The 16,032-nt window shown below is 50.0% G+C and overlaps 1 protein-coding gene across 6 annotated transcripts in view; it reads left to right on the forward strand.

Annotated features, from left to right (window-relative positions):
• Nucleotides 1-12,401, forward strand: part of CCDC149 (coiled-coil domain containing 149) — a 94,677-nt gene extending 82,276 nt beyond the window's left edge. For all 6 annotated transcript variants that reach the window (XM_042936779.1, XM_042936781.1, XM_042936782.1 and 3 more), the window contains 2 exons: nt 5,318-5,434; nt 11,772-12,401. In XM_042936779.1, coding sequence (XP_042792713.1) covers nt 5,318-5,434; nt 11,772-12,205 — 551 coding nt within the window. In that variant the 3' untranslated portion in view covers nt 12,206-12,401. The remainder of the gene's footprint in view (nt 1-5,317; nt 5,435-11,771) is intronic.
• Nucleotides 12,402-16,032: the final 3,631 nt, after the last annotated feature.

Genomic DNA, 16,032 nt, shown 5'->3' on the forward strand with positions numbered 1-16,032 from the left:
AAATAGAGAATTCAATTAGTACAAAGCAAATATTGAACGGTAAAATTAGCTTTCAGGGACCCAGCTAAATGGATTTTATGCCATGGCCGTGTTGGTTCTAGTATCCGGCCCCCACATAAACACAAAGTGAGAGGACAGGAAAAAAAAACAAAACAAAAAAAACGGTGGGGATTCCCCAGATCTGATACAGTTTAATGTAAGGGAAAGAGCTGCTCTGGTACACTTGTGAAGGATGTTACAATGAGGCATGGCTTGTGATCATTTCTAAACGCTGGTGAGAAATACAAGGGAAGGGCCTCTTGCAATAAGAATCCAATCAGGCCCTGCTATCGCTCATTGTTGACGGTGTGCTTTTAACACACCAAATGGTGGAGCAAGGGTCACTCTCCTCCTTCCTCTCTCCTTCTCTCCTCTTCCCACCCCCCCCCCCACCTCCTTCTCTTCCTTTCTTCTTCTCCACCTCTTCCTCTTCCACTTTTTCCTCCTCTTCCTCCTCTTCCCCTCCCCAGGGTGAAGCCATATCAGTGTTTCAGCCACCTGGAGGGGACTGAGTCCCGGTAGTTTCAGAGAATTGCTAGCTCTCTCTTACTTGCTAGCATCTTGAAAGGATCAGTGTCTTCTCCAATATATCAGCCCATCAGCATGTTGATACCTTTTTGAGCAGCACCTTTGTGAATTCAGTTCTGTTCCGGGCATTCTGGACATGCCCGTTGCCCCCTTCCAAGAACCCATAGTCCCATTAGGGCAGCAAGATGCATCCACATGTGGCAATGAGAAGAAAGCACGAAGTGATATATAACTAAGTGCTGAGTGACAAAGGTGTTAGTGTGTGTGAGTGAACGATGTGAAGAGTCATCAAATGTCAGATCTGGAAGGACAGCTGAGAGCAAAGGGTTCAAGGATGGCAAATCCTTGGTGTATATTAGAACACACCCATTCCCACATCAGCGGCAGACATTGCTAATCAATCACATGACTCTTCCATACTGATCTCACATGTGGCCTTCAGAACAGACATCCCCACTGGCTTCCCAGGAAGCCACCTCTTGGTTCGAGTTGCCATGGGAGAGAAAACATTTCCCTTTCCTGATCTAGTCCAACCCCCTCCATTTTCGATGAGGCAACAAAGGCTCAGGAATTACAAGGGTACCTACAGCCACCGAGGCGGGTATTGGAACTCAGGTGTTTCCACCTGTCCTGGGGACCTGCAGTTCAGAGAAGAGAAGAATGGGGTGAGTCAGATCACCCGGGGACTGGATTTCAAAGCAAAGTGGATTGGAGAAGAGGCGTTCAGAGCCAGAAGAGTCTGCCCTGAGACTCCGAAGGACTGTGGTGAATTCCGCCTCACTCCACGCCAGGATCACCGCTGGGCTTTGAGCATGCAATGAGTTTTCTCTGAGTGTCTTCTCCTCCCTCCTCACTCTCTGCGCCCACAATATGTAGTTCTTGATGTCGTTTGATAGAACTGGGGAAGGTTTGGGATCTTGCTGGGAAGGCAAGTTCGACAACAGCACAGCCTGCATGGAGAAATCATCTGGATAGGAGAGGGCACTCCAGACTATTTAATCGGTTCCTATGAGGCAGAAAGGCATGGGGCTCCTGCGAGAAGGAGGGGATGCTGACCTGGTCCCCCAGGAGGGAATGACACCCCCCAGCCTCAGCCCTCCAGCCCTTTGCTGGCCTCTGCAGGGAGAGGGGGGGTGCTTGGGGGCTCTGAGGGGAGGTTTCCTGGACGAGCTCCTGCTCTGAAGAGAAACACTGAAAGCCAGAAAAAAACCTGGCAAGAGCAGAGCCTGGCTCCTTGAGTTTTTCATTTTACTTCCCTCTTCTCCATTCTAAGCATCAGCCTGAGGAGGAAAGTGTGCATTTTGAAAGTACTTGGCACACTTTGGAGAAGGGAGAGAGGGATGTTGTGTTTCAGGGAATCAAGAGCGCTCCCAGACATTCACACGCCCAGCAAACGGAGGTGCCTCTGTGGCCTTCCACACCGCCTGTGGTCTGACTCCTTGTGGGTCATCTGGCCTCACCCCTCCTCCTCCAGGTAGAGGCATCAAAATGAAACAATGAGACAGCAGACCATCAGATTAGAGCTCACATTCATCAGCATAGATGGAATCCAGACTTAGAAACGATAGGACTGCCTTCTGATAAGCCTTTGAATCCTTCAAACGCTGCAGGAATGACAAAGTCTTGGCATTTTACCTCCAGATCAGGAAATGATCTCTCCAGGCAGGAATTTCAGGAAGTATTTATCTTCTCCCCAACCCCCAGCTTGGTTGGCCATGGAGAGTGATGGCTTCAGTTTCCCTTTGCTAATGCTTGTTGCTCAGACTCTTGGAGAGGTTTCATGGTGCTGGCTCCAGCATTTTTGAGGAGCCACTGTGGAAAGGATGATGTTCTGTGGCTGGAGAGGGCCACAGAGACATTGCACCCTAGAGAATTCCTCATGCCAGGAGGAGGTGGCCCTCAGGCCACCTTAGTCACTCGGCTGCACCCAGCTCCCAGCTCAGTCGGTAATTCTGATTCTTCGGCCGCCAGGGCAGAGGGGACTTGGAAGACTGGTTGGGACACAGAGTGGCAGAGTGTGTCTCTTCCTGCAAGAACGGGTCTACCTGCTAGAGAAAGCTCAAGAAACGCAGTCCTGCTCCTAACTTGAAGACAGTAACTGTTGCCTTGATGGAGAGAAGCAAAAGAAGTTCACCCTGAGGCATCTGCTGTGGGTTCATAGTAACCACTAATCCCTCAAAGTGTTCCCAGATTGGATCTTTGCAGCACAAAGGGAGACCTGATGGTGTTTATTTCATCTGAGGGCCTCTTAATAATATCCCAACCTGTACATCTACAGTTCTCTTTGGGACACTTCTCCAGACTGTGTCCCTGAAGATTCTGGAGCTTTTTCCACATCAGACACTAGCTGTGCTGGTGGGGAGCTTCAGGATCAGCTTCTATCAGATTTCTGTTCTCCTGGGATGACCCTCCGCAGACACCAGAGTGCTGTGGCTGCTAACAACATACGCCATCTGCCCGAGGCAGCAGCAGGCACCTGTGCCCACCAAGACATCAGAAGTCCCAAGAACCCATCACCCATTTATCCAGACACTTATCAGCTATTTTTTTTTTTTTTTTTTTTTAACATTTTTTATTTATTTTTGGGACAGAGAGAGACAGAGCATGAACGGGGGAGGGGCAGAGAGAGAGGGAGACACAGAATCGGAAACAGGCTCCAGGCTCCGAGCCATCAGCCCAGAGCCTGACGCGGGGCTCGAACTCACGGACCGCGAGATCGTGACCTGGCTGAAGTCGGACGCTTAACCGACTGCGCCACCCAGGCGCCCCGGTTATCAGCTATTTATTAAGCACCTCCCATATGCCGGACTCTCTACTACAGTCTTGGAAATGAAGTTCCCTACTGGGAAGCCAGTATTGTAAACAAACTGAGGGCTCAGGGGTGCAGTCCAAGGTTCAGCTGGTTCTCTAACGGAGGGAACGTCTTTATAGACATACCATTCTATATCTGCTGAACCTGAAGCAGAGTAAAATCACAGAGCTTTAGGGCCCCTGATGTGAGCCCCAGAGAGACTGAGTAGCTTGGAGTTAGAAAAGGTCTTGCTTAGAGTGTGATGCTAAGTGAAATAAGCCATACAGAGAAAGACAGCTACCATATGTCTTCACTCTTATGTGGATCCTGAGAGACTTAACAGGAACCCATGGGGGAGGGGAAGGAAAAAAAAAAAAAAGAGGTTAGAGTGGGAGAGAGCCAAAGCATAAGAGACTCTTAAAAACTGAGAACAAACTGAGGGCTGATGGGGGGTGGGAGGGAGGGGAGGGTGGGGGATGGGCATGGAGGAGGGCACCTGTTGGGATGAGCACTGGGTGTTGTATGGAAACCAATCTGACAATAAATTTCATATATTTAAAAAATAATAATAAAGTAGCATAAAATTAGCACTGTCCAAAAAAAAAAAAAAAAAAAAGAAAGAAAGAAAAGGTCTTGCTCAAAGTTGGACTGCTAAGGCTGGATCCATAGCCCTGGGGTTTTCATTTTGGGCACTGCAGTTCCCACCCTCAGAATCACAAGGCCTCGTGGACAGAAGTCTGGGATCAGATTCTGCTTGGCGTGCCCTCCTGACCCCTGGGCAGTGTCCCTTTATGTCCACGTGTTTTGTGTCTGTGTGCCTGTGTCCATGAGCCGCACCGTGTCCAAAGCCACACTTCCCTGCTCCTAACTTCCAGAACTTGCCATGGCCTCAACAATAGAGTTGTAATGGTCTTCTTCATTCCTCAAACTTTCTCTATCCGCTTAGGGTGTTCATACTACAAGTTCCTAATAGATGAAAGAGTTTGGCCAGTATGGGACTAGATGTTGTAAGTGAAAGTTTAGCTGTGATAATTTGGGGGACCTGACACTATCTTCCACATGACAGAGTTAGTACTCAGCCTACATGATCAAATTGAAATAAATCAAATATAGTGTATATGGCAAGTAGAGTGTGTTTATTTTTTTTAATTAAAAAAATTTTTGCTTACATTTATTTATTTTTGAGAGACAGAGCGAGACAAAGTGGGGGGGGGGAGGGGCAGAGAGAGAGAGGGAGACACAGAATCCGAAGCAGGCTCCGGGCTCTGAGCCGTCAGCCCAGAGCCCGACTTGCGGCTTGAACCCACAAACCGTGAGACCATGACCTGAGCCAAAGTCGAACGTTTAATCGACTGAGCCCCCCCAGGCACCCCTAGTGTAAGGGTTTAGAGTGTATGTAGCTGTCTACACTGCAAAGTAATAATTTCAAGATGTGACGTTCACTGAGCGCTAATGAAATGCTTAAGTGCTTCACATGAGTCCGTTCATTTCATCACAACTACCCGGCGAGGTGCGTGCTGTGCTTCCTCATTTTACAGAGGAAGGCTCCGAGGCTTAAGTCCCTTGTCTGAAGTCAGCCATCTGGCAAGTGGCGGGGTCCAGAACACAAACCGTGTAGCAGTCCCAGAGCCTGCACTCCCGAACACCCCGCAGTGGTTATCCGTGCTCTTACCTAACCCAGACCAAAGCCATTCGGTTTGTGGCCAACATAACAAACGGTGGCATTTATTGGCAGCCGTGTCCCAGCAGACTCTCAGGACGCTAGACAGCTGACCCTGCACCTCCCTGCCTGGTCGTCACGCCACAGAAGGGGCCGGTCAGCCATTCCCCTTCCACGGCATGGCCTGTGATTAAAGAAAGTGCCTTGTTCACCCAAACGGCCAGCCCATTGTGTGGGGTGAATGTAACTATAACCACACTGGTGACATCCTGTGTCCATTTTCCCCTTTTCCACGACAGGGGGCAAGGACACCATACTGTTCGGCGACCCCGCTGTTCCCACCATACAGAGATCAAGGTCTCCCCTGCTGAAGTTCATCGAGCAGCCTGCTGAGAACAAAACGAATTCCAAGGACGGTCAGTAAGCACACCTTGATTTCTCTGTCTCTACCTGATCACAGAGGAGGGGCTCAGTGGGCATCAGTTCTTCCCCTTCCTACAGCTTCTGTGGCCCCGTGGGGTCATTCCTTGCATTTCCTGTTGTTGTTTCTGTGGGTCTGTCTTGTTTGGAGCTTCCGGCCAAAGAATGCAGGCCTCTGGACTCAGAACAGTGGCTTCAAGGTTAAGAGAAAGGGCTCAGGATATGAACAGGTCGGGCTCATATTCCAACCCCATATTGTGTTGGCTCTGAGAAGTGGGACTTCTAACCTCTGCACGTCTCCTTACCCATAGAATGGTGAGATGATGGTGCCAACCTCAGGGAAATCTTGGCCCATTGTCTGGCACAGGTTAAGTGTCCTGGGAATCATTTAAATGGAGAATAAAAGCTTCTCCTCTACCAGACACACTTTCCGGAGGCAGAGAGTTTTGAAGGTACCGTTGAGGGTGCCAGAGGGGCCCATCTCACAATGTGAGATACAGCTATCTTCCCATGTGGCAGTCTTGTTTCCCCAGCTAAACCATCTATCCTTCCTATCTTTCCGAGTTTCGTCTGTCTTCTTTTTTATCCCTAGTGTGATCGCCAGCTTCCAGGATGGCCCCCAGTGATCCTCACTTCCTGGTATTCATGCCCTCGCATATTCCCCTCCACATCGTATCAGGGTTAATCTGGGTGACTGATAGAATACAAGGGCACAAGTAACCTTATGTGACTTCCTAGGCTGGGTCATAAAAGACATACGGGGTCTTTCTTTCTGTCTCTGTCTTGAGTCATCCTCCCTGGAGGAAGCCGGCTGCCATGGGCTGAGGATACCCAAGCAGTCCTACGTGCTGTTCACGCGGTCGGGAACTGAGGCCTCCCAGCCACCAGCCATGAAGCAGAATCCGCAGCCCCAGTCAAGCGTTCAGATGACAACAACCCCAGTTAACATTTTGGTGACAGCTTCATGAGAGACCGCTAATGAGAGCCACCCCGATCAATTGCTCCCAGGCTCCTGAGTCTCCAGCTGCTACGTTTTGAGTTAACTTGTGGCACAGTAGCACATAACTCACATACCCAGCTTGCAGGAGCCAAGGGTCTCTCCCCGATTCCGGTATTTTCTCTCCGTCTCCTCTCGCTCTGAGTCATGTCTGCAACCATCAGCGCTATGAAAATATTCTCGAAATATTTTTCCAGCCGGGTCCATCTGTAGAGTTACAGTCCCTTATTTGCCAAAGTGCAGACTTTACCACCTAAGTATTCTGTGGGCTTCTCAAGTATGCCGTCACCAACTCTCCACGCTTCCTCCCTTTTTTTGCCACCCTCTCGGCTCTGCAGCTACCTTTGGAGTCCTCATTGACCCTTGTCAGCTTTCCTTCCTCATCGCATCTGGTCTGTGGCCACTCTTCTTCAGACCTTCTCCCACCTCCATTCCTCCCACCTCTGGCTTGGCTCAACCCTCTTTTCTTCCTCCGCAGGGCTTCCATCCGGTTTCCCTGTCTTCTGGACCCTCCCTACTTCACTCCCATCCTCCTCCCTTGTGCTGTAGGGTAAAGCTTCTGGAGCACTGCTCTCCTACACCTGCACACCCTGCTCTGAAATCTTTGGTGGCTCCCCACTGTCTCCCGCTTGAAATCGTAACCCGGCAAACTGGCCTACCCTGTCTTTCTGACCTGATGATTATCTGACTTGAAAACTGCTTTTATGGAGCTGTACTAACCAGTTTGAAACAGTTGTTACCATTGTGTAACAAGCCACCCCAAAACCTAGGGCTGAAAGGAACTACTATGTATTATTAATCACGAGTCTTTGGGTCAGACCAGCAGTTCTGCTAATCTGAGCTGGGCTCGGCAAGGCTCACTGGGTACAGCTGTATTTTGAAGCTTGTCTCAATCACTTATAATAGTGCATGGAATGGGAAGAATTGGACAGGTCTGGGATTTCAACAAAGAGGATCCCCAAGTGTACGCAGGGAGAATTCTTGGAGAGAATCGCCAACTCGGGTGGGTTTCATATTGGCCAGAAGGCAAGGCCGGGTCTTTCCAGCCAGCAGCACGTGGCTGTTTCCAGATCTGGCCCGTAACACACCATGGTCCGGTGCAGTCTGGAACGTGGCTTGGCTGATGGTCACCCCGTGCCAGCATCCAGCGTCCACACTGGATCCGAAACCCTCTATCTGCTCTGAGCTTGTTTAGCCCCTGGGTGGGTGGGCCCAGGCCTGCGAAATTGAAATGGAACATGAGACCGGCTTGATTTTCACAAGGGTAGCATAAGTAATGGCCTGATTCAAAATGATAGCTTCCAGAATTCCATCATTACCTCTCATTGTTCCAACCCCGTCCTTCACCAGTGCGGTAGGAACAAGGAAGCATTTACGTAGCGGCTGTCAGCGTCTGGGAAGGTCTCATCCCCACCGCATCTCTGATTAATTCCAACCGAAAGAAGCCCACACTTGGGAGGACAAAGCCCGTCAGAGATCAGTTAACAAAAGAAGACGAATGTCCCCTTCGGGCCAATGTGCAAGGGTGACATGGTTTTAGGAGCCTAACAGCCTTTCTACAAAGAGCTACTGTTTCTTCATCTTTTTGAGAAAACATTTTTTCTTTCCTTACTATTTATACCATGAAGCAATTCTACCGGTCGATTGCGTCACCATTATTGACACGTGTTTGTTATTAGTAAGGATTAATGATACTAATTCTGTGTGCTAAAACAGCACAGAATAATTACTATTATTTTCTAATAATATCTTCCCATGCCGAGCTAGTTCAAAAATCCTTCTTTCATGGAAATGGCAGTGCGACATGTCTGTTCTCAAGGGGAAACCAAAACTCGGCACAGTTTAGGAGTCAACATTCCATAAACCCAGACTTAAGGGCAGGTTTTGCACCTCCAGCAAGGAGCGGAGGTCCTAGTTATATAGATCAGCGTTTGTGGCATTTTCGGGAACTTTTCTTTGTCTCCTGACGATGACTTGCGCATACTTTTTAGACATCTTTTGGATAACAAGGGAGGAGAGGATTGAAAAATCTTGCTGTTGACCTATAATCTAATCCTGGGCGGAGCCTGGTGCCTATGTTTTCATGGTCCTGAGGCTCTGAAAATCCAGACATTCTCAGGAAAAACAAACAAACAAACAAACAAAATCCCTGACCAGACCAAACGGGAGAACCACAGCCTCGCCCATCCCCCTCTTGCCGCTGTGTTTTGACCTCTAAGGATGACAGCAATGTCGCTTCCCCCCAACCCCCAGCCAAAAAAAAAGGTTGAAAAGTTCTCCCTGGTAATCTCAGAGGTTTGCCATTTTAAAAAAGATTCATGCGTTTGGACATGAGCAGAATGTCATCTAAAGAAATGGCACGAGGCAAAGTACCGGCGACCAAAAGGCCCCCGTGTAATTTAGACCACCCTCACTTAGATGTAAATTAAGGTAGAGAAGATTAACCTGACCCACAGTAAAAACACCGCGAATGGTTTAGGGGTTAGGTTGTTACGGGTAAGGTTAATTAATTTTTCAGGGGCACCAGAATATACTATTAAGTGTCTTGGAAGGAGTAATTTCATAAGAGTAATTTCCAGACGGAGTTTATTCATCTCACGTTGGTGAAAAATTTAACTGCAGAAAGGACCATAATTTACTCCTTTTGAATACAGCTCCTTGCACGATGCTGGAAACTTGCTCGTTTTGACTCGGTGTTTCCCATAACCCCCGTACAACAACCATAAAAATTTTCTTTTCGTTAGTATGGAAATTATGTTATTGCCTCCCTGAGCTACCTCAGATGCCACTAAACGTTTGCGTGAGTTAGAGATCTTTTTTTCTGAGAGTGCCATTTTAGGAACTTTTAGGGTAGCAACCTGAGTACAGCCTAAACAAATACCATAAATTCAGTGGTTGCTCTCATTTATTTATGTGTGACATTTACATATATGTACTAATATACTCATTTATTCATATATATGTCCCCGGATTCAAACATTTAATCAGCCATCTGGTGAGTACCCACTATAGAACACTGGCAAAGTTTGAAGCCCCTGGGTGGCTCAGTCGGTTAAGCGCCCAACTTCGGCTCAGGTCATGATCTCACGGTTCATGGACTCACCACCCGCATCAGGCTCTGTGGTGACAGCTCGGAACCTGGAGCTGCTTCAGATTCTGTGTCTCCCTGTCTCTCTGTCCCTCCCCTGCTCACCCTCTGTCTCTGTCTCTCTCTCAAAGGTAAATAAATGCTAATTAAAAAAAAAAAATTTGACAAAGTTTAAAAATTAATCAGGTAAGATTTTATACTTCAGGTGATTTTTTTATGAGCTAATTATACATAAGTAACAAGTTAGGGGTAAAAAAGTAAAAAGTACAAAGCTCCCTCGGAGGCGCAGACACAGCTGGGGGAGATGAGGGGCACTGCGGTTGGTAATATTTTGCTTCTTGTCCCGGCCGCTGCTTCCGTGGGTGCATTCACAGTGTAAGAATTCAGTGAACTGTAGACATAATGATTTGCACACTTTTATGTAAGTTATACTTCCATCAAAAGAAAAAAAGGAAAGTGAGGGACTGTTTATTTTTTTTTTTTTAACGTTTATTTATTTTTGAGACAGAGAGAGACAGAGCATGAACGGGGGAGGGGCAGAGAGAGAGGGAGACACAGAATCGGAAGCAGGCTCCAGGCTCCGAGCCATCAGCCCAGAGCCCGACGTGGGGCTCGAACTCACGGACCGCGAGATCGTGACCTGAGCTGAAGTCGGACGCTTAACCGACTGAGCCACCCAGGCGCCCCTGTGAGGGACTGTTTATAAACATTCTTGAGTGCTTAGAATGTGCCAGGCACTGTGAACAGGTCAGGTGAGGCTCCTGCTTATATTCTAGAATAAGATAAACATGTAAAACACTGAGCACTCAGCCCAGCACAGAAAATCACCTAAAAGTCATTAGCCGGTACGATTCACTTTAGAGAGGGAGAAACCAAAGGTGCCTGCATAAAATGGACAGCAGTGAAAGAACCATGGGAAGTGAGGCTATGGACTGAAGCAAGAGCTCATCAGTTAGGATCCTGCCAAAGACCTAAGTGAAAGGAATGAAAATTTATCCTAAAAGCAGCAAGCCTCCAGTGAAAGGTTCTAAGCAGGAAAGCGCATGGTCAGAACAGCTCAACTCTCAGGGCGCCTGGGTGGCTCAGTCGGTTGAGTGTTGAACTCTTGATTTCGGCTCAGGTCATGATCTCACAGTTCATGAGTTGGAGCCCTGAGTTGGCCTCCGAGCTGACGGCGTGGAGCCTGCTTGGGATTCTCTCCGCTCCCCCCCCCCCCCCCCGCCCCTCCCCTACTCACTCTCAAAATAAATAAACTTAAAAAAAAAAAAAGGTCACTCCCTCTAACTGCCCTCATTTGTCCCCCAGTTTCCCCAAATGCCAGCTGTCAGCCTGAAAATATTTGCATGTGTCTGATGCCAGCCCAATCGCAGTAAGACTCCCCTCGGGCCCCCTTATGGGTACCAGGAAGTGTTCCCCCCAGGCCCCTTGCCCCTGAAATCAGCCCTGTGAGGCTCTTGCATACGTTTCACCACTGTTTGGTCTGAGAGCTAAGAAAATCTTGACTTCTGGGGGCTTCAGAGTCTGGCGTTGAGCTCACATGATCGGGTGCTAAGAAGCTGCTCCCCTAGTGGGTCTCAGTCCTGCAGTCTGGAAGGGACGTCAGAGTCCCGCCCCCCCCCCCCCCCATTTTGTGTCTGAGGAAAGGAGACCAGATGGGTCCTCCTGATCACAAAGCGATGAGTAGGAAAATGGGGCTGGGTACCAGTTCTCAGGACCCCGTTCTCTGCCATCCATCCCCCTCCAGTTGAACTCGACAATCTCTGTTATTTAGAGAAGTTTGGTGGAACAATTTAGTTAGGAGGCGTAGGGAGCTTAAAGCTTCTTTTACACATAGCATGTTATTGAAACTAAGGAAACATCAGCTGTCTGCATCGAAGAATGAGGTGCTGATGGGGAAAGGGTGAAATCCCTCCCAACTGTTCTCTTTCCTGCCCTGAAGGCAGCCAGCACCTCTTGTCATTACTAAAGGTCCCAGGTCTTTCCTGAGCCGCAGCATCTATAAAACCTGCCTCGATTTAGATATTTAACGGCACACGGAAATGATGGTTATGGACGTGGCCAAGGGCTCCCTTTCCCTCCGTGAATGACACAGAGCGGCTGCTTTCTTTTTTAATGTGAGTCCCATGGCCCCCGCCAGCAGCATGTTCTATCTGAGAGCCCCTGTGACGTGGGCCTGGGGTTGAGAGGAGAGAGGGAGTGAGGGCTGACTTCCTGCCAGAGGTGTGATGCTGTCCCGGGTCTGTTTCAGGGGAGATCCAGACGCAAGAACGAGATGAATGTCGTGCCGCCACCGAGGCACTGACAGCACCCGAGGACGCGGGAAGGCCCGCCATCAGCTCCCCGGCAAACCAGAGCCACGGGAACCAATGCAACCCCTTTCATCCTTCATTACCGCAGGTACCCTCTGAGGAAGAAGAAATGAACAGGCTTGGAAGGGAAATCACGAAACTGACAGAGGCACAGGCAGAGGCAGAACCAGAAGGGGCCAGAAGAGCAGGTCCCGGGGAGGCTCAGAGGAACGAGATGGGGACAGCCACGCTGGGCCTGACCTCCAGGGGGGAGGCCCCCAAATCTTGCCAGGGCCCCACTGAGTCCAGCCAGGCAGCGGCCGAAGCCTCCGCCGCGGAGGACAGCAAGGAGACCCTGGAGGGTGCAGGCAGGAGGAGCCCTGTGAAAACATGAAGGGGAAAGGGATCCCCGCGATGTCACGTCAGAGGCACGGGGGACGGTAAAGAATCAAGCATCAGAGCAGCTTTCGGAGGCGACTCTCTCCTAAAACACTTCCAAGTCTGCAAGTGAGAAGGGACACAGGTCCTGTTGCAAACTGAACATGCTGATGATGCCAGCACAGTGCGATTTATTAAATGCCGGTCCTCAAGCTTCCCGGTGTCCTCTCTTCGTGCCGCAGACGCGCTGCGGTGAACACGGCCGGGCGCAGAATCGTGTCCCCCACGCGGCTGGGTTTTGGCATCCGTCTTTCTGTCAGGCGTTTGTTTTATTAGAGATAAGATGTTTTTCTATTAGCATTTAATGTTGTCGATCAAGATTATGGGAAGAGCTTGAAAGGGATGGGGTTTTTAATCAGGCCCCTGTCTTTGTAATGCTTAGGCGGCTGGAGAGAAAGGTGTAATTGAGCGTAATGGGTCCAGAGGGCCCACAGCTCCGCCTCATCATGTCAGGGCCCCGTAAGGCCTCCCAGCATGGGTGTCCTTGGCACCCTGCCCGCAGCCCTGTCTGTCACGGCCCCGACTGGCAGGTGGAAAGGGGCTTAAGCAGGCTCAGAAGGCTGGGCTTCCGGTTTGAAATCCACAGCCCCTGTTGGGCCCTGTTTGCTGACTGCTAGAGCTGAGTTTTCCAGCCTGTAATTCTGAAGGATTAATCGACCTGGACTGATGGAGTGGGGCTGGGGGGGAGGGGGGGGGAGGGGGAGCGGGGGGGGGGGGATAAGGCAAGGAAGGGGACTCCAGGGGTGTTTTGATTTTTTGTTTCTGAGATGAGATAAGAGCCAGAACCTGGAAATGCTGGTTCTCTCCACTCAACCTGCGCTGCCTATAGGGTTTTATGGCCGTGTAGGGTTAGGGCAAGATAAGCAGTTTCCTGTGCCACCTGAAACCTTGAACCCTTCACCTCGCTTCCTCTGTGCTGCCACGTACTGGGATTTTAAAGACAAGACATAGAGCGGGTGGCCCTAGGGTGGAGAGAGAGGGAGGAAAACAAGATAACTTCATGACAGCCCGTTTCAGGGGGACTGTGGAGCCAAGCACCAAGCGTGGGAACAGGGGAGATCTCATCCCTCCTGGTTCTTTCCTTAGCGATCAAATGAGCTCTTTCAGGTGGCATCTGGAAATTAGAGGCTCGTGGAATGAGAGACCTTTCTTTCAGCTGAACTCCGTTCATTTCCCCAGAAAGGCCCGATACCAGATCCCAAAGCTCCAAACACCCCCTGAGAACCAGAATCACTCCTTGAAGAGGCTCTCCTGCAGGAAAAAGAGAGGCTCCCCAGCTGGGAAAGTTGAAAATTCCTCCGAAGTATCAGCTGTCAATAGCACGCTTGTGATTCCGGCGGGGGGGGGGGGGGGGGGGGGGGGGGGGGGAGGGGGGGGGGGGGGAGGGGAGGGGGCGGGGGGGGGGGAAGGGGCGGGGAGGGCCGGCCCACCCTGATACCTCCCTGCCACGTCTCATCTGCGGCGTTACTCTGCTGTGCCGTGTGCTGCCTTACCCTGCAGGAGGGCGGAGTGTAGGCAAGAAGGTCCAGCGTGGGAGCCTGGGCGGACCTCCCGCTGCTTTCTTCCCGCTCGCTTAGAGGTCACCCCAGCAGTGGGAGAGGTGGCACGGCCGAGTCGGTGCTCTGTTGCCCCTGGACACAGGAGCTGGGATCTGGACACACCACCTGCCCCTGCCCGTCAGGCCTCGATGCCCCTTTCATCCGTCTGCGCTTCAGCGCCTCCCCGCTCTCCAGACCCACCCCCTCAACTCCCTCTCCAGGGAGGTCGCTTCTGCAGCTGCAGACCTTGCACAGGCCAGCAGCCACGGAAATAATTTTCCTGCTGCACGAGGCCTTAACTATCTGCAAATGTTCAGCGCGACCGCATCGTCCGCCAGAGCCACCAAAGGAAAACACAGCCAGGTTTAATACAATAATAATAAAAAGAAAGATCTCTCCCCTCGGAAGCTCTGGTTTTGACACACGGTCGGCCAGGTGCACATCTTTAGGGCCCATTCAGTCACCTTCTGGAAAGCAGGGCTTATAACAAACTCTGTCCCATTCCGTCAGGGGCAGGGAAACGCTGAGTCCCAGAGAGAGGGGGGTTTGGGGTACGGAGGTCAGAGGGAGTGATAAGCCACACTGTGTGTGCCGAGGGTTTTGTGTCGGTGGATGGAATTGGAGCCGATGAGTCGATCCTGTCGCATGTGTAACCTTGACAATGCCCCATACACACATATGACACTCCCCCACCCCTGCTGTCCTAGCCCGACATGGTTCTCCTGTTCCACAGACATTAAAGAGGAGGTTTCAGCAGTTATTTATGGTTGTCTTCTGTCTTTGTGAGAGTCGTCGTGAAAGCATACAGCATTCTCTCTCGTCCACCAGGTAACCCTGTGTCAGAGTCCTCTCAGCTACAACTCACACTTTAAGAAACTTAATAGAGAAATGAATTACGTTGCGTAACACGAAGTTCAGAAGTAGGGCATTCCTGGGCTGGTGTATTCAAGAAGTCATCGAGTATCTGGGTTCCCATCTTCCTGCTCTGCCGAACCTCAGTGTCAGCTACTCCCTCAAACTGCCAAGATGGCTGCCACAGCTCCAGCATCAGTCACCTGTTCTCACATTTGTGTCCAAAGGCAGAAGGAAGTTTCTCCGTGTGTGTGAGTGTGTGTGTATGTGTGTGTGTTTAAGAGCAAGAGCAAGAAATCTAGTTCTTGGCACATTTCATCGGTCAGAATTATCGCATGCCTCTGTCTACACCGACGCCTGGCAAGGGAGATGGAATATTCCTGCGAAGGGTTTAGGTTCCGTAAGATCACCATGGGAACTAGGGAGGGCCCGACCCTGGACACGCACACTCTAAAAGGGTGAACACCAAAACAAAATCAGGTCTGAAGAAGTACAGGAAAGTTAGAAATGGATTTAAAATAAACCACCGACAGCATGGTCTCTGAAGTCCGTGTCTGATTTTGTTTCATTTTCTTCCCTTTAAAAGCCAGAATGTTGCGTTACTCATGGGTTTGGAGGTGGGGGGAGGGGCAGTGGTTGGTTGGTTGTTAAGAAAAATGCCATCTTCTCTCTGCTCCTCCCTGGCTTCTTTATCATCTATTCTGTTTTGTAGCTGGAACGTTCCCACCTTTGTTTATCTCTTCGAGTATGTCTGTCCTTCCATTATTTTTCCAGCTCGGTTGCCAGCAGAATGCAGAGCAGTCTGGATAAATGAAACAGAGCTGACAGGCCTCTTAATGAGAGCTTGTTTGCACATACTGCATTTCTTGTGACGGCTCTGTACCTGAGAGCCTTTAGGTGTGGATTTTTACATACGAGCGTTTGTCCTTCTTGTAATTAAGGCCCCTGGAAACGGATTGGCTTTTTAAAATCAGGCATTTCTCTTCCTTAACTCCTTTTTCCATGCCTCCTCTGTCCACTTTCCCCTCCCCCTCTGTCGTCTTCACCTCACGTGGCTATTCCAGAAGCCTCTCTAGCTAGGAGGCTCCTACTGGCATTCAGCTCAGTCCCTGCCGGGGCCTCCTCTCAGTTGGCAATCTTACGCTAAATTCATTTTCCCCTATGGGTCCTCTTGTGTCCTCGATCCCAAACACACACCATTGTGACGACGTGGAATTCTAAAAAAGGGTCCTGGCATCGGTCGTTGACATGTTGGGGTGAACTTGGGGATGTGTTATTCCCACTGGGGCATTTGTGCCCCTATTCACCATGTGACATAAAAGATTCAATCTCTTCCTCAAGGAATTTCAAAGACCAGCTACTTGCCCATTGGTGTTTTCGTCCCTGTTTCTTT

Source organism: Panthera leo, chromosome B1 (assembly GCF_018350215.1).
Source record: "Panthera leo isolate Ple1 chromosome B1, P.leo_Ple1_pat1.1, whole genome shotgun sequence".
NCBI classification, from domain to species: Eukaryota; Metazoa; Chordata; class Mammalia; order Carnivora; family Felidae; genus Panthera; species Panthera leo.